We start from the raw sequence: 24,160 nt of genomic DNA on the forward strand, positions 1-24,160 counted from the left end.
AAAAATAACTAGAAAGACTGTAAAGTATTTGATACTGTTGTAAGTAAACCTGTTTTATTTTCTGCTTTTATAACATCTAGACCAAAGAATTATAAAGTTAAGCATTCTATACCCTATTATAAAGCTTAACATTACAGCCAAATTTGTCCATTTGTGCGACTCTTTGAGACCCTGTTGTCTTAAAAACTCAACTCCATATAAAATGCATTCCCCGTTATCAACTTCTATGCATCTCGATTTCCCTTGCTCACCTCCATACTCATTTATCATAAGGCACTCAAATGGATACTTGAATAGGCTTATATAGTGCATAAAAATCCAGTAACTAGGTATTTTTTCCTTTGATATGAAATACCCTGAGAATAGAAAGAAAGACCCCATTAGACCAGCAATCACCGAGCTTCCAAGGATGAAATTTGGAACTAGGGCGCTAAAACAAGCCACAAGAGAATTCGACATTAATAGGACCAACCAAACCACTAAAGAGAAGTAAAGGAAACCGCCAATGTCTTTCCTTAATCCTACCAGCCAATAAACTGGAGTAGTATACAGAAGACCAACCATTAGAAGAAAAGGAAGAAACACAAGCGTATTTGCTAAAACATAGGAAGAAACTCTATAAGCTCCTCTTGCGGTCTCTCTCATAAAAGTTCTTCTCTCCTCCAAGAAAATAGGCAGCCCTTCTGTTGTTGATGATAACAAAAAGGTAAGGCTGAAAGCAAAGAAGCCGCTTCGTGTTTGTAACGCTACCTTACTTTGTTTGTTCCCAACATTCAAGAATATGGTTCCCAATATAAATCCAGCTACTAAGGCCTGTATGACCCTTGTGACAAAGAGTTGCTTGGTTCTGAATATGTTGCTGCAAAATCTTTGTCCTAGGATTAAAATTTCCTCCATTGGAGAATTTGAGTACAATATTGCCTTTTCTTTGACAATCATAGAGCACTGCATCATCATCTTGTGATCTTGGTGCCCTTTGTCATCATTGAGAAGAAATTGATTGTTCCCAGGTTCTGAAGTATGTATAACTAAGCTTTGCATGACATCAAGAGCAAATTCTAAGACATTGACATGGTTGGGAATGCGATGACCAGATAAAGTGAGCCTTGCCTCAAGAAGATTCAATGAACCATTATGCATGACAAATCCATCAGATAGCAAAATGAGGCTATCAAGTTGCTCTAAGATTCGGAAACCGGGTTGGTGGATAGTTAAAACAACTGTCTTACCTTGATTAAATGCCATTAGTCTTAGCAATGAGATTACATTAAGAGCTGATGCTGAATCCAGACCTGAAGTTGGTTCATCAATCAAAATAATTGCAGGGTCATGAACCAAGTCAACACCAATGGAAACTCTACGCCTTTCCCCGCCTGATATACCATGGTCTGATCCATTGCCAATTCTTGAATCTGCAATAGAATCCAACCCGAGCTCCTTCATCAACTCTGCAACTCTCATAGCAGCCACTTTTCGCCCTCCGGGAAGCCTCAACAAAGCACTATACATGAGTGTCTCTCTAACCGTAAGCGATGGAAACAATGCATCTTCTTGTGTTACGTGCCCCGAGTCTCTTCTGAATCTGTTCACATCCATCTGCTTCTGATTGACAATTACTTGTCCAGAAACCTTACAAGAGGGTATTCTCCCAGCAAGAATTTCAAGCAGTGTTGTTTTTCCAGCTCCACTAGGACCAGCAATAGCAGTAACCTCCCCTGGCCTTGCCTCACAATTTACATCCTTCAAAATGAACTTTGAACCTCTCCTAGGATTCGAACCGAAACAAAGAGTTCTAAGTTCATCAAGTTGGCTGCACAATTTGTATGATACATTTTTGGTTTCTAACCTATAAAGGGGTTTTCTGTTGCATGAGATGGGATTGAATGATGATTCCATTCTTGTGTTTGTTTCATGCAAAGTGAGAGAAGAGAGGCATGTATTGCCTAAGTTATGTGAAGCATACATAAATCAAGAGAGGGAAGATGAGCTAACACACCAAACTGTGAGCTAGTTATAAGCTAAGAAACCAAATTTAGACTACGTAATAGTATGTAATTAATTAATGGACCTTGACATTTTGTATATGATATTTGACTTCATCTACTTTTATATTTTCTATTGAAGTGTAGTACTTGAAAAGTGTTTAACTAGTTCAAATTCTTTAAGAAAATCAAAGAAAGAACACAAGAATGTTTAGATAGGAAACTTTTCTGGTGAGCTGAATATTGACTGTGCAATGTTGGTGTTTGGTTGCCCCACTATCTTCCCCACATAATATAGGCAGAGACAGCTCAAAGTTTGGTTGGTGGAAAAATATAAAGTATCAAATAGAGTTTTACAAGTTAACATGGATCACCCTTTTTCAAATGTGATTCACAATATTGTACATTTCTTAATATAACGGATTGATATTTCTATATAAAGTCAAAATTAAATAAATGGGTAAACCACTGAAGAAATTTGTTTAATCAGTGAACCAATCTTTTTTATTGTTATGATGAACATCAATGACAAAAATAAAAAGTAACGTATCCATGTGGGATCCGTTTAAGACCTCAAATTTGAGGATCTCCATTGTGGATGCTCATAGTTACTGGTTAAGAGTTGATTTGTTACCAAGCATCCTTAAGGTTTTTTAAATTACAAACATAAAACAATGAGTATTTAAATTATCATTATAATAATATGTTAATGTTGCCTATTTTTTCAAACACTCGGAATTTACGGATTATATGCAAGGTCGGTTGATAGAAACAATATATAATATATACATGGTCCGAGTTCGAACCCCAGCCAAAAAAAAAAAAAAAAACTCATATTTTACGGATTATGAAACGATTCGTCTGTCTTTTACATAAGATTTTCTACGTGTATAGTTGAAAGAGGAATTTTGCATGAAGATACAATGAGTAAAAAAAATGGTATGGTTCGTTTTTTTTTCTGGATAATAATATTCTATTTTTATGCAATTAGTTGTCTAAAAACTTCAATTTTTTTTTTAATGAGATGTTAGTAATTAGTTGTAACTAAAAAACACATATACTTTGAGAAATGTAAAAGTGCCTCTCAAACCAACAAAACATCCCATTTTCATGGTGGAATTGTTGACAAAACTCATTCAGATCAATTATCATATATTATCTCAAGCGTGGCCCTGAGTATGGCGGGGGGATGGGCACCGAGGGCATAATTTTTTTAGGGGCATCAAAGTTTGTATTTTAAATATATTTCTTTTTAACTCATTTTGATTAATTTTATTGAATATATTTTTAGAGAACCTCGATTATGAATGCATCTTTTGCAACAAAAAATACAGAAAAAAAGACATTTGATATCAACGTTATTGATTCGTCCGGGGCACAAAAATCTTAGGATTGACCCTGATCTCAAGAGAATCTAGACTATTTTCATGTTTTGATTCGTTTGTCCAATCTTATATGTCCAACATCAACGTTCACATTTCAGTTCACCAGTTGATATTTACGATCATGTAACTATAGTCAAATGATTATCCAATCCTAATTATGGATATCAAGGTTCACCTTTCAATACATCGGTCGATATCTAAGATTGGATAACTATATTTCTATGACTACACACATGAAGAATAATACGATTGAATTAAAAGGTTTTGAATCCCACAACAAAAAGATATAATTGAGATTATATGGACAATGTATCATCGGATTTCTTCCACAACCCCAAGACTAAGGAGTTTACTTGCTCATGATAGTAGATATAATAAAAACAAATATTAGAACATTGAACAAAAGAAAAAATAATGAAAACTTAAATTTTATTGAAATAATAAAGTGGAAGAACATAAACAAAATGCAACTAGAAGAGTTGGAGAGTTTTAGAAACCTTAACACTTTGGGTTGTCTTGCTTTACACCGACTTCACTCTTCACATCTTACAGTCTAAACACGTACAACACAACTTCATTAATTCTAGGTGTTGTGAATTTGAACCTTTGCCAAAACCAACAAGAACAAAGATGTGAGGTAAATAACAATGATAAATAATGACCAAATAGTCCAAGCAACAACTAGCAACCTATGCGTATTGAAAATCCACAATCAAATCAAAGAACAAAAATAAGAGAGTAGAGAAAAAATATATAAATATTGTTTATTCATTTTGACCTAAATTGACATGCATATAAGGGAGAAAGAAGCTCTCAAAAAAACTATAATTACGTTTTTATAAGAGATACACATAAATTACAATAAATTAGCTTCAAGAGCTCTCTAAATACAAACCTTAATTTCTACCACTTTTTAAGTCTCTTAACTCACAAAAAGATCCCAAGAGATCAAATCAAGAGAGAAATATCAGATCTTCTCTCCAATGAGATCTTATTATCTAATGTGTTTCAAATTTGTTTCCAAACCCAAGAATATCACTCAAAAACACTTTTTTTTTTTGAACAGATCACTCAAAAACACTTAACACCTGGTCTTTATATTTTCCTAAAAATTCACATTTTTTTGTCTCTCAAATTACACAACGAATGGAAGACAAAAATGTTTAAATATGGACGTGATCCTGAGATACGTGTCTCATGCATGACGAAAATGCTTAAAACTCGAAGAGCCACTCGTCTCAAGGCCCATGTTGGGTGCCTCGTGGGGGCAGGAGTGAACCAACTTCTAGACTTCCAAAACATTGCATTGGTGAGATTTTAAGACACAAAACACTGTTCAAAAAGTACTAATGTCAAAGGTTCAAACTTTACCTAAGGAAGATAATAGAAACAAGGTACACTTGCCCTTAAACAGAGTCAAAAATCCTAATCTCCCATTCGACACAACACGAGGTGAAGTCTTATAGGCCAATACGAGTAGCTTAGTAAGAATCATAACTAGGAAGATAACTACAACTTTAGGATAATAAGGAAGGTTCCTTACTCAGAGCTAGTCATAGGTGGTGACATGGTGAAAGCACAAAGTCCTTCAAGTTTGTTCCTAGCTTTGTGAATAGAAAACGCTTTATATCAAGGACATGATTTTAGGCCAACTCAAACATTAAACAAGAATCAATATCAAAGAGAAAGAGGTGAAGTTGCTGGTCATTTTGTGGGAGGTATCGATTTTTTTTTTTGAGGGAGAAAAAAAAAATCACATAATTTGGTGCCATTATGTATGCTTGTATTTATTTGTGTAATTTATTTTGCACAAATTGTCATGTCAAATTTATTTAAAGGCAAACAAATGAGGTTGATCACACTTTATCAAAGTAGCCATATTTTGAATTAGCTTCCAAACTTATATTGATGTACCGTCTTTTTTTTATAATATTTTTTTGAACAAGCCAAAATGAGATATATTAACAGAGAGTTTTGTTTCCTAGCACAAGGAGTGCCAAATGAGACAAAACAAGGTTACAAAATAGTTTACAAAATATTGATGAAATGTCTTGTTTTAACAAATTCTTGAGATGATATAAACATGTTCCTAATAAAATAAATCTTGTTACATTTTCTTATAATAGTGACTAACTCTCTTTTTGTTCCTAACATTGACTAATTCAAATCAACTCATAAATTTTCATTTTCTCTTATTCTATTTTCATGTAATAATAATATAATAAAAAGTCATGTTAACAAATATTTTAAGGGTGCTTGTAAAAAATTCAAAAGAAAAAATAATTTATTAAATTTGTGTAGAAAAGTTCATTTTTAAAGTTTTAATATATTAAATATACTACTATTTCTAAGATAAATTTTTTTATTTTAACTTTTTAACAATTAGGCACTAGTTGACATTTATGGTATAATAATAACAACATGATAAAAGAAAAAAATAACGATCAAGCCAATGTAATAGGAAAGTTGCTCTTCTCACTTTCATTTTTGCTCCCATATACTACGAAAATACTAAAATATTAATTATCGTTCGATTGTGAAACGATAGTATTCATCAAAACAATATAGTAAAAATAAGGCTTAATTACGAAAATACAAATTTTTGAGAAGGGTTGCTTGATTTGATAGTATTCATCAAAACAATATAGTAAAATTAAGGCTTAATTACACTTATGGTCCTTGCATTTTGACCAACTCACGAAATTGGTCCTACCTCTTTAATCGAACAAAATCGTCCCTAAACTATATATTTTTTGCAGTTTTAGTCATATCTCCTTATTTCCAACTCCAGAAACGCACAGAAATGACATTTTTAGTCCAACCACCTATGCTCAACCATGAAATAAACAATGAATAAATCATGTGAGTACAAGGAATCTACTTTGTTCAGCACACAAACTAAGAAAAACCCTAATTTCTAAGATATGTTTCAGGTATGTAACATGTCTCGGAAATTAGGTTAGTGTGTTGAATAAAGTAGATTCCTTATACCCATATGTTTTATTCTTTGTTTATTTCATGGTTGAACATAGGTGGTTGGACTAAAACTGCGTTTCTAGAGTTGGAAATAGGGAGATAAGATTAAAACTGCAAAAAATATATAGTTTAAGGACGATTTTGTTCGATTTAAAAGAGGTAGAATCAATTTCGTGAATTGGTCAAAATGATAGGACCAAAAGTATAATTAAGCCTAAAAATAAAAAGGAGAAATATTACCAAAAAAATAAAATAAAAAGGAGAAATATAAGATATATTGGTGGATATTTTACACATTGTTGTGTTGATTCTAGAAGCCTCCCCTTATAAGAATCCTCAAAACCCCTAAACCCTAATTTTTTACATTTCATTCCCAATCTCACTCTCTTCTCTTCACACACACAGCGATGGCGAACCAGATCTTCTCTCGCGTCATCCCCAAAACCCTAACCCTAACCACCTTCCTCTCTCGCTCCTTCTCCACCACAACCACCAATCCCTCTTCCTCCGCTCTCTCCTTTCTCCGCCGTCTCCGCCCTCTCTCCGCCACCGCCATCACCTCCCGTCACATCCTCCTCCCTTCCTTCCGCGCTTTCTCCACACGCCCTACCACCTCTTCCCTCAACGATCCTAACCCTAATTGGTCTAATCGTCCACCAAAGGAAACGATTTTGCTCGATGGATGCGATTTTGAACACTGGCTTGTTGTGATGGAGAAGCCTGAAGGTGATCCTACCAGAGATGAGATTATTGATAGTTACATCAAAACCTTAGCTGAGGTTATCGGAAGGTAGTAATCACTGTACTTTATCCCAATTTTATATATCATTCCAAAATTAATTTTACCGTGTTTATTCGATTTTATGTATTTTTAGGTTTTTCTCTAAAAAAAAAATGTATTTTTAGGTTTATATTGTTATTTGCAATGGTAATTTTTTTTTTGTTGAAAAAGGTTATATTTTTACGGTTTTCTGCTGGGATTGTGATAGATTACTGCTGGGTTAGTAGGAGGTTATAAAAAAAATGATTTTGGAAAATGTGTGAAGTAAAATTTTTGATAACTTGTTTGTTGTTCAGAAAAATGTTTTTTTGTTAATGAAATGCTATTATGTGAATATGAATGGATGATATTGGAAAAATACTACCTTCTTCTTCCTTTTTATTCAATTTGATGTGGTTTTAGGTTTATATTGTGAGTTCTGATAGAATTTAGCGCATGTTTGTTATAGTATTTTTCCAAAAAGTCATTTTTTAACTAATTAGTTTTTGAGGTTTTCTGTTCTGTTTGTTGTGCATTGTGAGAAATTTAATATGGAAAATGGGTCAGTAATATCTTTGAGAACTTGTGTTTTGTTTTGTAGAAAAATCGTTTTTTAAAGAGTTACTATACTATTATGTGAGAATGTATGGATGGAAAATGGGTCAGTAATATCTTTGATGAGTTCTTTGATAACTTTGTAGTAGATTATGAAAAAAACGATTCTGGAAAATGAGTCAGTAATATCTTTGATAACTTGTGTTTTGTTGTATAAAAAAATCACTTCCCTGTTTGGATAAGCATCTTACTTACAGCTTATAGCTCAAGTGTTATCATCATGATTATTTACAGCTTATAGCACAAGTGTTATCATCATGATAAGCGCCTATGTATTAGCTATTTATATAGCAAAGATAAACTATAAGCTGTAAGCTATCTTGGAAAACTTATGAGCTTATGGCCAATGTTATAAGCTGTTTTCATGATATGTTCCCCCCAACAGTCACAAAACCTATGTTGGTAGTTAAGCTCTAACTAGTCACTCCATTTAGGCCCCATATCTATTTTGTTGTATTGAAAAATAAAAGATAGTTATCTATTGAGAGTATTGATTCTGAAGGCTGTGTTTGAATGAATGGTTGTCTTTTGGTCTGATACTCTGATTATTTTATGCGGTTGGTTTGTTATGTTGACAGTGAAGAAGAGGCTAGGAAGAGCATATATTCTGTTTCAACTAGACACTACTTTGCTTTTGGAGCTCTTTGTTCTGAAGAGCTTTCCTACAAACTGAAAGGTATATAATACATGGTTCTCTAACATCCGAAACTCTTGTTACTCTTGTTTTTTTCTATATCATAACAGTTTAAATTTTCTGTTTGTCCAATTGCAGAACTGCCCAAGGTTCGATGGGTTCTTCCTGATTCTTATTTGAATGTGAGGGAGAAAGATTATGGAGGTAAGCTCTGCTGTCCTGTCACCTGGCCTCTAATTATATTCATTCTGTCTATTGTTTGTGAATATCTTCAATTGTGTCTGCTGTGTGTGTGTGTGTGTGTGTGTGTGTGTGTGTATATATATATATATAAGGAATGTCATGCTCAAGACTCTTACAATTAAGTATAATAAAAGTAGAAATATATAATCCATTTAAAAAATGCTATTTAGATATCCAAGACCTTGCTGTGGGTATTCTAGCATACACGTTCACTTGAATTGTTGCTTATACAGAGGGGGGTGAATGGATGTTTGATAACCTTTGTAGTATACTGATGTTTTGTGACCTTTGTGGTAATACTAAGGGTTGAAGTTCACCTGGGGTTCGTCATTTTACCAATTGTCATCTGTTACTATACTTTGGTTTGCTTATTAATCTATTGATTATTTTTTATTTTTTTTATGATTAACTGCTATGAATTATTGTATTAGTAGGTGGGGTAATATGCGTAATGTTGAGTCTTGGAATATCATATTTCTTGATGTAGAATGGCCGCCATTACTTGTTGTTTGATGTATATTTTTTTTGTTTCCCTCTCACCAGGTGAGCCCTTCATTAATGGGCAAGCAGTTCCATATGATCCCAAGTATCATGAGGAGTGGGTTAGGAACAATGCTCGTGCTAATGAAAGGAACAGGCGCAATGATAGGCCTCGTAATAACGACAGGTCAAGAAATTTTGAAAGGAGAAGGGAAAATGTGGTGAACAGAGACATGCAGAGTAGGCCTCCAGTGCAGAATTCTGGTCCACCTCCCAACAATTCTTCTGGATACCCTCCCAACAATTCTTCTGGATACCCTCCCAACAATGCTGGCGGATACCCTCCTAACAATCAAGCTGGATACTCCCCTCCAAATCAATCTGGATACTCCCCTCCAAATCAAGCTGGATACGCCCCTCCAAATCAAGGCGGATACGCCCCTCCAAATCAAGGTGGATATGCTCCTCCAAATGCAGGTGGTGGATACCCTCCCCCCAACATGAGCGGACCCCCTCCTCCTAACATGAGCAGACCTCCTCCTCCCAACAGTGGATACGGTGCTCCTCAAAATAACTACCTGGGGCAACAAAACCAGAACATTGCAGGGATGCCTCCAAATGCTGGATGGTCAAATAATCAGTAGACTCTCACCAAATAAATGCTATGATGTCTTGGACTTGATTCATTATTATTTACGTTGGCCACAAGAATTTCTCTAGATCATATGTGTTCCGGACAGCTTCTCCTCTTGCACCTTCTCGCAGAATGACCAACACTCCATACTGTGAGCTATTATTATTAATAGCTAAGAAGCCAAAATAGTTTATGTAAATATGTAATGAATGGTCCTTGACATTTTGTACAAGCGACTTGACTTGATCATTTTTGCTATTTTCTATTTAAGTGTGTGGTACTTGGAAAGTATTTTGCTAGTTCAAATTCTTCGATTAAGAATGTATGCATATAAGAAGCTTTTCTAGTGAGCTTAAATTTTGACTGTGCAGTGTTGGTGTCTGGTTGCCCCAATATCTTCCTCATCCCATGCATCAGTTTTACTATTAAGTCAATGATATCTTTTTAACTTTAATTAAGAAATCTCTGCACATTTTTTAGAGTGAATAATCATTTGAAAGCTCTCACAAACAAGTGGCAGACCAGGGTTTCATTCAGCTGTAATTCACATTTTTGTAATACCCCGCTTTTATGGGTCTGGGCACGGGTACGGGTAATACCCACAAAATTAAATGGGTATGGGCACGGGTAAGGGTACTATACTGCCCAGACCCGCATACCCGCATATACATATTTATATAATATCATAAATTATTTATTTATTTTTTATGTATAATTAATTAATTATTTAGCTATTTAAGCCTAAACCTAAACTTAAATCAAACAACTACTTAATACAATAACAACTCCATCATGCCGGTGTATAATTTTTTAGGAATATTTCGGATGTTTTCTATTTGACTAAATACCACGGTTCATATTATTTTATGAGTTAATTTTAAAAAATTGGGATCGTAGTTTTATTTCATTTGTGATGTTTTTTTTGTTTTTCCATAGTTAAAGTGCGGGTAATGGGTGCGGGTATGGGTACTTAAGTACCCATAGGGTATGGGGAAGGGGACTAAAGTTGTTGCCCACGAGGGTACGGGCACGGGTACGAATATTTTTTATAAATGCGGGTATGGGGACGGGCATTGTAGTACCGTATCCATTGGGTACCCATTGCCATCCCTACTGCGAAAGCATAAACTAAAATAGAAATCAAATGAGTAAAATGCCGATGAAATTTGCTTAATTTGGTGGCTCAGAATTTGTTTGTTGTGATGAGCATTAATAGGAAAATGAATTTGACATACATTTCTTAATAAAAGGGTCTTAATTAAGTTTAGAGTTAAGTTGCCATTTGTTGTGATGTTTGTTGCCTTTTTTATTAATAGTGTTAATACAATTGGATACATCAAAATAAGTAATGAGACTAGCTGAAAATGTGATTTTTCTCAACCTGATCGTTGGTAAAAAGAGACAGTTAGTAAAAAGAGTAGTAAAAATGCAAGTTGTGATGACATGACTAAATTCTGTAACATCAATTTGAGCCGTATCGAAGACATCCATCATTGTTTTGAAATCAGTCACAAAATTAACATTGTCAAACTCTACGGTGCTAATCCATTGCAAGGCATGAGAGACCCAAAACCTCTCCCACCGAGACAACCTCTCCCACCAAGACAGAGTACAAGGTGGACAAACTCATCCATTGTAGTATCAACAAAAATACAAAATAGATGTATGTCCGTATAGATGAGTACTTCCATCATTTAAGTATCTCACATATACCAAATTTGTGAAGGGTAATGTATCCAGCACTTCATTGCAAAAAGTGTGTCATCGGTAATAAGTCTTCTTCTGACCAATGCTCTTCGCTCCTCATTAATCACCTCAGAAAGAAAGAGTTTGATTTGATTGGCTTTTGGTCTTTGTTATTATCGGATGAAACTATTTTGGCGATGACAGATTCCTGTACTTAAGGATGAGGGTTATGAAACTCTTATATAGATGCAATGTGGTGACATTTATTCATTAAGAATACTATGGGAGGGTGATTTAATGTTCCTCACAATAGTTTGCCTGCTATAACTGCTCTATGCATTTTTACGTAGTAGGCGATCTCGGCCACAGAAAAATGAACTAACAATTTCATATAATTTCAATTTTAACCATTCATTTTTGATCGAACGGTCCTTATCGGTTAATGCGTTAACACATAACTGCGTAGAATCTATTTCGTGATGAACAAGGCCCTTTACTATGTTTCACACTTTATGTTGTTTTGATTAAAAAACGAAAAACTAAAACCCTAAACCCTACTCATTCTCTATTTCAACTTCTTTCATTTCGTTCCTTCACTCACCACTCACATACACATACCATGGCGAACCAAATCATCACTCTTGTCATTCCTAAAACCCTAACTCCCTTCTTCTCTCGCTCCCTCTCCGCCATCTCCTTCCTTCGCGGTCTCCGTCCTCTCGCAGCCGCTGCCGTAACCTCCCGCCACATTCTCCTCCCTTCCTTCCGCACACTCTCAACAAGCCCTACCACATCTTCCCTCAACGATCAAAACCCTAACTGCTATAACCGTCCACCTAAGCATACCGTCGTGCTTAATGGATGCAATTTTGAACACTGGCTCGTGGTTATGTGGAAGCCTGATGGTGATCCTAGCAGAGATGAAATTATCGATGGTTATATCAAAACATTCGTGGAGGTTATCGGAAAGTAATAACCATAATATATTTTTATACATTTTCTAATGATTTATTCTTTTTTGAAAACTCTTTTAAACTGTTATTTTAACTTTTGAAATATGTGGGGGATTGTTGTAATTTTAGAGTTTTATTTTATTTTAAAAGTTAATTAGAAATATGTTTTATTTTACTAAACTATTATTTTGACCGCATGTTGATATACTTAGTCAAAGTTGTAAATGTGAGTTGGTGGTATTGGTGCTTGAAATTAGCCTTATTTGTAGTTTTTCTCCCCCAATGTTTACAATTATTTTTTGCTTTGACCATGTGTTAATTACTTCCTAATTATAAGGAACCACCAGTCTTCTCACAATAAAAGAAACTCACGTCCTTCATTTTTCATAGTAGAAAAAACCATACATACTTGTTATAGAGAACTCACATCTACACAAAAATTAATTTCCTTTTTCTTATAAAATCAAGTTTAGGTTTTCTTGGTGCATCTCCTGTGTATATATTTGAGTTGTTCGGTTACCTCCCGTGTATATAGTCAATGGGACACTGACACGCGTTCCATTAGAAATGTTGGTGCTATTGATTCTAAATAATGTCTGTGAATGGATGGTTGGTTGTGTTTGGGTTTAATCTTTTAGTGTGTTTGATTCTAAATATATTCTGTTTCAACTAGACACTACTTTGCTTTTGGAGCTCTTTGTTCTGAAGAGCTTCGCGACAAACTCAAAGGTATATACATGATTCCAAAAATATTTCTTTAAATTTTGTTTGCCTTTTGTAGTATATTATACCATAAAGGGTTTTAATTTCCTGTTTTTCAAATTTGCAGAACTTCCCAAAGTTCGGTGGGTTCTTCCTGATTCTTATTTGAATGTGGAGGAGAAAGATTATGGAGGTAATTTCTCTTGTACCATCACCTAGCTTCTAATTACAATCAGTCAGTGTAAGTGGTGTGAATAACTTCAACGCTGTACTGAGAATAACATGATGTGAATTCTTTCCATAGCATATAATATTTCTTGTTGTAGAAGGTACATAACATGATGCTTGGTGGACTTCTTTGATTCCCTCTCACTAGTGAGCCCTTTATAAATGGGCAAGCAGTTCCATATGATCCTAAGTATCATGAGGTGTGGGTTAGGAACAATGCTCACCTTCAACGCTTACGCTACTCCAAATTAAGGCGGATACGTTCCTCCAAATCAAGCTGGACACGCCTCTGCAAATCAAGGCGGATACGCTTCTCCAAATGCAGGATGGGCAAATAATCAGTAGACTCTCGTCCTGATTGGAACACATGCTGCATGAAATTATGATCCAGACAAATTCTTTTGGCCAATGTAGATAAAATATTGAATTACGTCCGAGACATGCAGGATTTATATTATGTTTACCAAGTAATGAGATTTTATTGTGATCTTGTGTCTAGTTTCCCTTCTTCCTAATGAATTTGCGTTTCGGGTATTGAAGTTCACATTTGTGAAGTTCATTGTTTTGATGGTTTATTCGAAAGTTAAGTGTCATAGTTTATTAAAACAGAATTGTCTGATATACTTCATTAAGTATCATAGTTTATTAGTAAAAAAATATATTTATCTGATACACTTCAGTTGAATAGTCGTGAGAAATTTATAATCATCATCTTTGTGATTTGTCTTACGGAATGTCTAACTGTCAACCATGATTAATTCCATTTTCTTAACTGAAAGTGTAAACAAAATTTTCAAAAAAAATGTGTACAGATCATGGTCGTTGATTAATATGAAAGAGATTCAAAGTTTGATCCCGACAATTAACACAGGTTCTTTTACACTAACAAGTTAACTACGACAATTTCTCTATAAAAATACATTATTTAGGAGAAGAGTTCAAGATACATTTATTATAAAATTGTTTATGCAATAAACAATATATTATAACTAATACTATGTTTGATTGTTGAGATAATTATGATTGAAATCAGATGTTTTTTTTTAATGATCTAATAAATGTATTTGAGCAGCAACGTTTTTTTTTTTTTTTTTTTTTTTTGAATTGAAACAAGGGGCAGAAGTAACAGCTGCACTAACAGAAAACATAGAACTACTTGGAACAGAACCTATACATAGTCTATTGCCCACGACTTTTGCCAAAGAAGCCAAATTGTGGGCATCAGAGTTTTGATTCCTGCTAACAAACATGACACTAACAGTCAATAAACTAGATATGAGTTCTCTACAGTCTTGAGCTATAAGATGAATTGCTACAAACTTGGACCGCCTGTTTATACAGTTGACAACGTTATCGCATCAGAGTGAGTGGAGACAGAATTGAAGCCATGTTCAATCGCGATTTGGAGAGCCCATCTAACTCCCAAAGCTTCGGCCGTGAGTGGATCCATATCAGAATTTTCCCTTTTGCACAGGCTTAGGACATTCTCCCCTGCTTGGTTACAAACCACCATACCCCATCCTGTTGGTCCGTCATTACCACATCCAGCATCAACAAAAATAGAGAACAAAGATGAGTTTGGTTGATCCGGTTGGGTAACTCCTGTCCTTCTAAAAGTTTTCCGGGGGTTAGCCTCATTGAACTCATGAACATAAGACATTGCATCAGCTGCCAAAACAGAAGGATTCATCGAAATCCCTTTGAAAACCGCAGCATTCCTCCCTGTCCAGAATTTCCGTAAAAGAGTACAAAAAAGCTAGGCACCTAAAGGATCCTGACATGTGAGCCACTCTAAAATCCAGTCATGTAAATCAACCTGCCTTGGAACATGGGACCCCAAATGCGATGCAAAAAGCGAAAGCTTGAACAGCTCACAATTTATGAACAAGTGGTTTGAGGATTCTTCCTCCATATGACAGAGAGGGCAGAGGAGGTCAAGATTAATACCTTTCTTTTGGAGATTTTTCCTTGTTGGTAGAATGTCCTTTGTAAGACGCCACATGAAAATTTTGATCTTGTTTGGGATTGGTGCACGCCATATTTCTTTCCAAAGCTTACTTCTCTGTGGCCTAGATGGACCCGATTGCATTCTTGACTTCTCGTCACAAAGGAGATGATAAGCTGATCTAACTGAATATTCCCCATCTTCTCACAGTTCCACACCAAAGAATCTGATGGCAGCCTAAAGGACAATGATTTTGTTCGCAACACTCCTCACAAAGGTCGAACAAATTAAATCCCTCTTCCACTGTTTAGTGTCTTCATCAATCAGCTCGGACACCATGGCATCTTCATGTATAAAGGTTCCTGGGCTGTTGTATTCTAAGCGGTTCAAGTCTGATATCCACTTATCTTTCCGAATCCTGTGAGCAGCAACATTGCTTTCACCAACAGTTTGAGTATGTATATACTCCCTCCGTCTTAGAATGCAAGAAAAAAAACTCACATTTTTTGGTCTCAAAATGTAAGTAAAAAAGACAAACTTATTTTTTTGAAGAAAAAAAGACAAACTTTTATCCTATTAATTTGTTTTTTTATTTTTAAAATCATCTTTTCCAAGAAAAACTTTTGTTTATTCTTGTTAAATTAAATATAAATTACATTCAATTTTCTCCGTAATCAATAGTCAATGAAAATTATTTTTACATGTTTCCATGAAACTTATTATAAAAAAAAACACCAAGGACTATACTCCAAATTCTTATGTTTTAGTTTTTTTAATAAATATGATTTGATTTTTTTCTTACAACTTGGGATGGAGGGAGTATATTATAACAATGAAATTCATGAGTTTGATTTTTTACAGGATTAATTCTCATACATTGTCAATGTAAAACATTTTGTATGACTCTTAAATTAGATATAATTAAAATTAAATATTTATTCAATTATCAAAAAAGTTTAATTTATTTTTCAAATCATAAAAATACAAAATATATATCTCCTTTATCCCATTATTATCTAGTCTAGCTGGTTACACACTTACACCCAAAATCTTTGCAATCTTTCTCTCCTAAACCCTTCCTTCATTGTTATCTTCTCGAAGCAATTTTGAGACAACCAAGGTCAGAAAATTGTGTTTTGATTCGGTTCTTTCCCTCATTTCAATTTATGCCATTGTTGTATGCATGTTCCTGCGTTTTCCAATTTCCAATTTAGATTACATTTCTTTTTTGAAAAAAAAGAAATTCTGATTACATGTTTCTCTTTCTCTTCTACTACCATCAATTTAGAGTGGAAGGAGTTAACTTGGGTGTAACCAGAATTACACGGGGGTGTAACAAGAAAAATTCTAATATTTATACATGAAACTTTGAATTTTGCAACACTTGCTTCAGTTTAGTCTCAAAACGCCAAAGATGATAAACAACGGAGTACACAGTCTCCGCACGTGCCTCCGCCTCCCGGAACATCCAATTTTCCGAGCAACTCCGCTCTCTTACAATTTCCGGCGCCGGTTTTTCGTCACCGCATCATTAACGGAGAAGAAGAAAGAGAAGGTTATAGTTATTTCTGGACCCACCGGTTCCGGTAAGAGCCGTCTCGCAATGGAACTTGCTAAAAGCATCAATGGTGAAATCGTTAGTGCCGATTCTGTTCAGGTATCAAGTTACGATAAAAAATTCAAACAAAAATGAATACTCTTTATTTTTTTTGCACTATTTGAAGTGATTTTCTTTTGAATGTATTATTGCTAATGTGGTTGTAGCGACATTCTTAGAGTTTTAGTTTAGTTTTTTTTTTTTTTTTTTTTTTGGTGTTAATCCTCTGGTTCTCAAGAGGAAGAGACTGTGGTAATCCGAAGTTCAGGTAAAAAGTCCGACAAATTTTTTTGTTTAACATTATTTTGTTAAGTGTTGTCAAATATGCTATAACATAGCAGAATTTTAACAAATTCACAGGGAAAAAAAAAACGGAATTTGAACAAACAATTATTGTTCTACGATATGAGATTTGAATGTAAAGTGTTTTCAACAATGTTGTCAAATAGCTATTATAGCGTAGCAGAATTTGAACAAACAGCTATTTTCAACAATACAGTATTTAGTGTACATATTATTGTCAAATAGAGGCGCTATAGCACTATAGCATAATATAATCTGAACATACCATTATTTTCTGCGATTTGCGGTTGACAACATTGGTTGTCAAATAGCACCTATAACACTGTAGTGTAGTGTACCGGAATTTGAACAAACTTTTGTTTTTTCATATTTGCGATTGAGAACATTGTTCTAGATACTGAAGTATGTTTGTTTACATGGTGAGGGATTTTTTATTTTAATTAGAACCATGGTAGTTAAAATTCCAATTTGAATTGTAAAATCCCATGATTTTGCGATTATGCTTGCCATCAACCATTAAGAGTATACACATAATCCTATTTTGGTGGAATCGCTCATGTTAATTGTTGAATCGTTTAATTTACGATCTTTGAAATATTTCTACGATTATGCTTATGAATGAATTTAAATTTATATACTTATTTCAAGTGTGACTTAAGGTTTTAATTACCTTACTTGTGAGCTATGCTTGTGAATTTTTATTTGCACAAGTATTTCAAGAGATTTAAGGTTTTCTTTGTCTTACTAATGCTATTTTATCGCATCTATCTATCTATATATATATATATATATATATATTTGAGTTTTTGAATTTTGTATAATCTTACGATTAGTTTTACTATTTTACTTCCCCTACCTGATTTTAACTACCTTGATTAGGAGGTTTATTTATTTTTAAGTGAGAAATTGGTTAAGAACGAAATGTGGTTGTTTATTTTTTGTTGTTGTTGTGAAATTAAATTACTATGTATATGGAAATGATATTTCTCTTTGACTTGTTCATTACAATGTTACCTGAAAAAAAGTTATACATTACAATGGAACTAGTTTTGATTTTTTCTTAATTCAAGATGGCTTCCTTGGATTTTATTACAGGTATACAAGGGTCTTGATGTTGGATCTGCAAAGCCTTCATTAAATGATAGAAAGGTGTGTATAGTTGTGCAATGATATGTATTTGCTATTCATTTATCTCTGTTAGAAATGTATAGATTTTGTTCCTTGCCATTGTGACTTGGATTGCCTGTCGTAACTTTTTCGATTTGTTATTTAGTCGTAACATCGAATTGGTTTTTGAATTTTAGTTTGAAGTTCTTTCAATTTTGTTTTGTTTTGCTTTCTGGTTAGGAAGTGCCGCATCATCTGGTTGACATACTTCATCCATCTGAAGGTCTGTTTTCTTTGATACTAAGCTATATTTGTTTAAGCAAGGATTCATATACGAATATCCTCATATTCATTTCTCTGCCGTCGTATTTTCATAGGTATTTTATTTTGTCCAATTGAAATTTGAAACTAATTATTATTTATCAGATTATTCTGTTGGGCAGTTTTTTGAGGATGCAAGGAAAGCGACAAGATCTATTCTTGACAACGGCCGTGTTCCGATTGTTGTTGGGGGCACTGGACTGTATTTAAGATGGTATGCCTTTTTCAATCACCTACTTTGTTAACTACAAATACTAAGCCATATAGAGGCTTTGTCACGTATTTGTAACATGCTAATAAGAGAGCATAAAGAGTAAATGGAATCCACTTTTCTTATTTCTGCAAGTTACTGATGAAGCCATTCATTTCATTATCAATCTCTCATATTTATATAGTTGCATGATTATACAATAGTATAGTATCAGGAAAAAAGTAATGCAGACTTGGTTCTGGCTTCTGAGTTTTGCATAACTTGCGTAATTGAAGGATGTGTATATACTTTGTAGGTATACTATGGTAATTTACTAGTCTTAATTAATGTTCAGTTAATTACACGATCTGAAGCTAGAGGTCCAGTTGGTTTGTCTTCTGTACACTGTAAACAAACTTTAGTTAAATGCTACTGTATGAACATCCACTGTTTTAGTGAATTATCACTCTTTTATTTCACTTCATTATTGTGTTTCTTTTCTGTTGGTACTTATAGACCAGTTTATGTGGAGTATATACCTATGAGTTCTGTTCTTTGATCTTTAAAATACAAGGTTCATATATGGAAAGCCAGACGTGCCTAAAGCCTCCGCAGAGATAACATCTCAAGCTTGTATGGAGTTAGCTGAATTACAGAGAAATGACGACTGGGAAGCTGCTGTGCAGTTGGTGGTAAAAGCAGGTGATCCAAAGGTCCAACATATAGCAGTGAATGATTGGTACCGATTACGGCGTAGTCTAGAGATTATTAAGGCAAGTTTGCAATTTATAAAGTTATGCATAAATATTAAATACCTCTAAGTTCTTGGCTGGATACTAACCTTTACCGAAAGATTGGATAAAACTCTCAATGTTTACATTTTAATATCCTTTCTTGCATGTCTTTCTCTTTTTCATTTGCAACACATGGGTGCAATTGTGTAAATATGATAACACACTCAATTACATTGGCCAGGCATTTATTTACTCAATGTGGTGCTCTTATCTCTTTCAAACGTGCTTATTTGTAACTGACTGCTTACTCCTTAGTGAATTATGTGTTTATACCTGTATTTTTCTGGTATGTATATGTGGAATGTATGGTTTCTTTGACTATGGAATTTTCTGAAATATATCATCAATTCACCATATATTTATATCTTTTGAAATGGCAGTCTAGTGGATCACCTCCTTCTGCTTTTCGGGTACCATATGATTCTTTCAGGGAACAGGGTGATTATAGAGTTGCTGATGGTTCTGATTCATCTGATATGAACACTAATTATGATGCAATGAAAGAAACCAATTCAGCAAAGTTAGACTATGATTTTATGTGTTTTTTCCTTTCTAGCGACAGACTTGACCTCTACAAATCAATTGATTATCGGTGTGAAGATATGATATTAGGTAATTAACTGGAAACACAATTTTATTCAGTATACATTTTATACAATATTCTTCTGTACATGTATGTTTACTGTTATAACAATGCATACGATGCTTTTTGTCTACATCTCGTGAATATCTAATAGCAATAAATCTCTTGGTTCTCTTTGATTGCAGGAGGGGATGGCCTTTTGTCCGAGGCTCAATGGCTTATTGATATCGGTCTTCATCCAAACTCCAACTCTCCTACAAAAGCAATTGGTTACAGACAAGTATATTGTTTTTCACTGATATGTTTTATATTTACATTTCGTTATTACTATCTGCAAAACTCAAATAAGGAAATAGATTTGGTTGAAAGTAAATACAGACAAGAACCAGACTTGCTTTAAGAAATATCATTGGTTTAACATTCTCCCAATTCTTAGGTCCTGTTTATTTAAGCTTTTGGAAAATGTGATTTTAAGATTGTGTAAAACACTGATATGTATCTTAGATATTTTATGAAATGCAGAAGCTATTTACTTATTTTTTCCATTTAGTGGAATTATAAAACCACTTTAATTTTAAAAAGTAATTATCATAACCGTTATTTTCATAAGCTACTCTCAACAATTACAAGTCTGAACAAAAGTGATTTTTATTTTTTTTTACAAAACAAATAAGCCCATGTTCATGTATAACTTTAAATTATGGTTGCAATTCGGATCAATATCGTAATTCGGATAATAATGTTAGCAATCTAATATTGTTGTTAGCCTACATGTTGTATTTTTACATAATACCTATATGATAATTGCATTTTTTATATAAATAGTGAGAATGGTTTGACTTACATTTTTCTTGCGATTCACCAATTTCAGGCCATGGATTACTTAATAGGATGCAGAGAACAAGGGGGTCAGAGTTCAGCTGGAGAATTTTACAGATTCTTGTCTGAATTTCAAAAAGCTTCAAGGTAATTGTTTGTTTTACATAAGATAACGGTACCCTTGACGTTGGCTAAATCATGTACAACTTAAAGTATGCTACGTGAGAAAAGATAATTATGATCCATGAGCATTAAAAAAAACACTATCCTCGTATTCTCACAACATTTGTTGGGCAAGTTGATTGGTTACGGATATAGATAAATATCTATACTTGCATGTCATATTTTAAATACTGTGTATTCTGAACGAGCTATTGCTTAAAAAAGCTTTTCATGCTCAACCTTAATATGTTAAGTCAAGGATGGCAGCTTGTGCTTCACTACCTTGCTTGTAGGACATTGGTCTAGTTGTTCTGCTGCTTTCTCAACTCAGTTAAGTTGGATTTTTACCATTGTTGTAATTAGAAAATGCATGCTGGGATGTTAAACTTTTCTTTTTAAAGAAAAAGCTGGAGAGTCTGAAATGTTATCCTAACTATGCACCAGGACGTTTTATGCTTCTTATGTTTTGCTGGCTGTGAACAGCAGGGGTGTGCATGTGAACCATATCATTAAAACCAATCCATTTAAATGGTTCTAGTTTGCTAACCAAAACATTTTTCTAAAGTGGTTACAATCCGGTTCGAAACCGGTTCAACCCGGTTCGGATTTAAAAAACCGGTTTACAAATAGATGGCTGCTAAATCCTGTTTTTTGAACTCGTTTTAAAACTCGTTTTTATTAAACTGGTACTACACCTAGTTTTTTATTAAACTGATAAAAAACCAACGTAAGCCAAACATAGAAATAATGAGAGTTTATTAATTTGATAAAATTAAAATGAAAAAACAAAGTAGATGAAATTTGGAATCGAGAGAAACAGAGATTCTATCACACAAGTAAGAGGTGAATACAGCAACGATGGCCGTCTGCATACATAAACACATCTCCACCATGGCCAATCATAATCCCTCTTCATGCTTATCTTCTTATTATTTGATTTTGTGGGAAGAATATTAGTAAATAAATTCTGAGAAGGAGGAATTTTGTGAGATCTGAAAAAGGACATTCAAGATTCAATTTTACAACTGACCGATTTCAATCTCGATAGAACTTTGGAGTGTAATAATAGATGTGGTGTGCTTGTTGATGAGAGGTTGCTGCACAGAGTCTTTAACCAGTTCTAATAAGTGGGTATGGGTTTTACTATTTTTTCTGAAAATGGGCTGGTTTAGTTTTTTAACAAATGGATATGGTTTTTTTGAAACAATTCCAGTTTGGTTCTAAATCAGTTAAAGTAATCCAGTTTTTTTGCACACCCCTAGTGAACAGTGGTTCAGCTGATTGGGTTATTTGGCAATGCTCTTACTTGATTTGGTTTTTGCAGGAATTTCGCGAAACGACAGTTGACTTGGTTTCGTAATGAACGAATATACCACTGGCTTGATGCTTCTAAACCTCTGGTATAACGATTGAATCTTTTGCCACTAGTGTTGCTACATCTTCATATATGACTTCATCTAATTTCTTATGTATACTGGTACTACTATAATAATGCGAAGAACTATCGCTGTCTCACCCAATTTTAGAAATAATAGTGAAATGGCAGTAAAATTATATCCCTAGATACTAACAACTCTACCTGCCTTTTTACTTTTAAGAATTTTTAGAACTATTTTAATGCATTTTTGCTCAACTGCCACACTCGCATTGTGGATGTCATCGTATCTATGATTTTAACGAGCTTTAACATACTTTATGGAAGTCCTTTTATGGAACCTAAGTCGTGGTTATCTTGTGCATGTATTTGTATATGTCAATGTGCATGTAATTGGAGGAAGATGTTTGCTGTTCTGTTACTCAATCCGTAAATTTTTAAAGCTTATGCTGATTATGATGATCAACTTATTCCAGGAAACCGTTCTGAACTTTATTCATGATGCATACCACAATCAGAATGGAAATCTTTTTGTGCCCGAACACCTTAGAATGTCGAGAGATATTACTAATCCTCGAATAGCTGCTAAACTAAAGGCTTACCGCACCAGAAATAGGTATTTTGTTTTTAGTATCTGGTATATATTAATGCAGTGTTGATGCAAATATTAATAATTGTTTCTATATGAAGGCATTTTGTGAACGGGGAAGATTGTTATCCTATTTTGGAATGGATACAGAAGACTCAGAAGTGAAGGGATGGAGATTTTTCATTTTATAATCGCTTGAATTAGCTGCATATTTGAAATTATAGAGGAGTATTGCAGGTTACATAGGAAGTTTTGTTTTTGTTTCCTTGCTTGTTAGCATCCTTTTCTCGACTTTTATGTAGAATATTATTGATAGAAGAACATTGTTGTACTGACAACTGAATTTGTAAGTTAAATTTATTTTTTGAGCAAAATTTGTAAGTTAATTTGTTTTCCTCCTTTTACGCAAACCAGGATCCTTGATGTCATCATAATGTTCATAGAATTCTAAAGCATTTGTTGGACTCGATTAATATTAAGAATTGATTTTTTATATTTATCTTTATATCCTTTACCTTCCCACCATGTCTGTATATTCTTGTTTCCTCTCTTTGGGTAGCATAGACCCGCCCGCATATGAAAGTGATGAAATATCAGAAGAAAAAAAAACAATATAATTTGGTTTTAACTTCATTTTTTCTTTCCTTGTCTTTCTCAAAGTTGTTATTTTGTGTCTCTCGCCAGCATATTGCGCAATCACTGTCCGGTTGCCTGCCATCACTGCATTTGGTGGCTCTTAGCTTATCAATAACTTAGAGTGGTTTTGGAGATAAAGGTTAGGCAGATAGAGTAAAGGGCACTGGAATTAACTGATTTCTTGAGAGTGGTTCTGGAGAAGTGGAAATAAAGTAGAGATATGAAATAGAGGGGGAGGCATAGGATTAAGGTTGAAAGAGACCCAGACATTCATTCTTAAACTTAAACAAAACACCACTGTAGAGGGTGAAAAGAAACAGGACGGGTCTTGCTTATGATCGGCCGCTGATGAAGGGTCCGTTAGAGATGGCATTCGCTGGAGGGAGCACATAATCTCCCGGCAAATGTGTGGTAGGGACGTCGTTGTTGCAATGGCAAGACTGTGTAGCGCCACACTTGTG

At 34.2% G+C, this 24,160-nt stretch overlaps 4 protein-coding genes across 7 annotated transcripts; 3 read left to right on the plus strand and 1 right to left on the minus strand.

The window, feature by feature from the left end:
- Positions 1-5: 5 nt before the first annotated feature.
- LOC25487254 (ABC transporter G family member 10) lies at positions 6-2,148 on the minus strand. The gene has a single exon (XM_013609142.3). It carries the CDS (start codon positions 1,963-1,965, stop codon positions 55-57), a length of 1,911 nt encoding a protein of 636 aa, XP_013464596.2. The 5' UTR covers positions 1,966-2,148; the 3' UTR covers positions 6-54.
- Positions 2,149-6,666: 4,518 nt separating this feature from the next.
- Positions 6,667-10,079, plus strand: LOC25487255 (multiple organellar RNA editing factor 8, chloroplastic/mitochondrial). The gene is made up of 4 exons (XM_013609143.3): positions 6,667-7,133; positions 8,297-8,394; positions 8,491-8,556; positions 9,139-10,079. The coding sequence occupies exons 1-4, from the start codon at positions 6,751-6,753 to the stop codon at positions 9,717-9,719; spliced, it is 1,128 nt and encodes a 375-aa protein (XP_013464597.1). The 5' UTR covers positions 6,667-6,750; the 3' UTR covers positions 9,720-10,079.
- Positions 10,080-12,014: 1,935 nt separating this feature from the next.
- On the plus strand, positions 12,015-13,269 carry LOC25487256 (multiple organellar RNA editing factor 8, chloroplastic/mitochondrial). Its single transcript, XM_013609144.3, has 3 exons — positions 12,015-12,364; positions 13,022-13,077; positions 13,178-13,269. The coding sequence occupies exons 1-3, from the start codon at positions 12,015-12,017 to the stop codon at positions 13,267-13,269; spliced, it is 498 nt and encodes a 165-aa protein (XP_013464598.3).
- Positions 13,270-16,243: 2,974 nt separating this feature from the next.
- Positions 16,244-23,457, plus strand: LOC25487257 (tRNA dimethylallyltransferase 9). Of its 4 annotated transcripts, none has more exons than XM_013609145.3 (12): positions 16,244-16,343; positions 16,512-16,880; positions 18,219-18,272; positions 18,471-18,513; positions 18,657-18,765; positions 19,316-19,514; positions 19,916-20,147; positions 20,304-20,398; positions 20,990-21,084; positions 22,424-22,499; positions 22,951-23,090; positions 23,165-23,457. In XM_013609145.3, the coding sequence occupies exons 2-12, from the start codon at positions 16,638-16,640 to the stop codon at positions 23,226-23,228; spliced, it is 1,350 nt and encodes a 449-aa protein (XP_013464599.1). In that variant the 5' UTR covers positions 16,244-16,343; positions 16,512-16,637; the 3' UTR covers positions 23,229-23,457. The 4 variants fall into 4 exon arrangements, with proteins under 4 accessions (XP_013464599.1, XP_024631458.1, XP_024631457.1 ...); XM_024775690.2 differs by having other exon boundaries at positions 16,617-16,880; XM_024775689.2 differs by lacking the exon at positions 16,244-16,343 and having other exon boundaries at positions 16,480-16,880.
- The last annotated feature ends 703 nt before the right edge of the window (positions 23,458-24,160 follow it).

Source organism: Medicago truncatula, chromosome 2 (assembly GCF_003473485.1).
Source record: "Medicago truncatula cultivar Jemalong A17 chromosome 2, MtrunA17r5.0-ANR, whole genome shotgun sequence".
In the NCBI taxonomy this organism is placed as follows: domain Eukaryota; kingdom Viridiplantae; phylum Streptophyta; class Magnoliopsida; order Fabales; family Fabaceae; genus Medicago; species Medicago truncatula.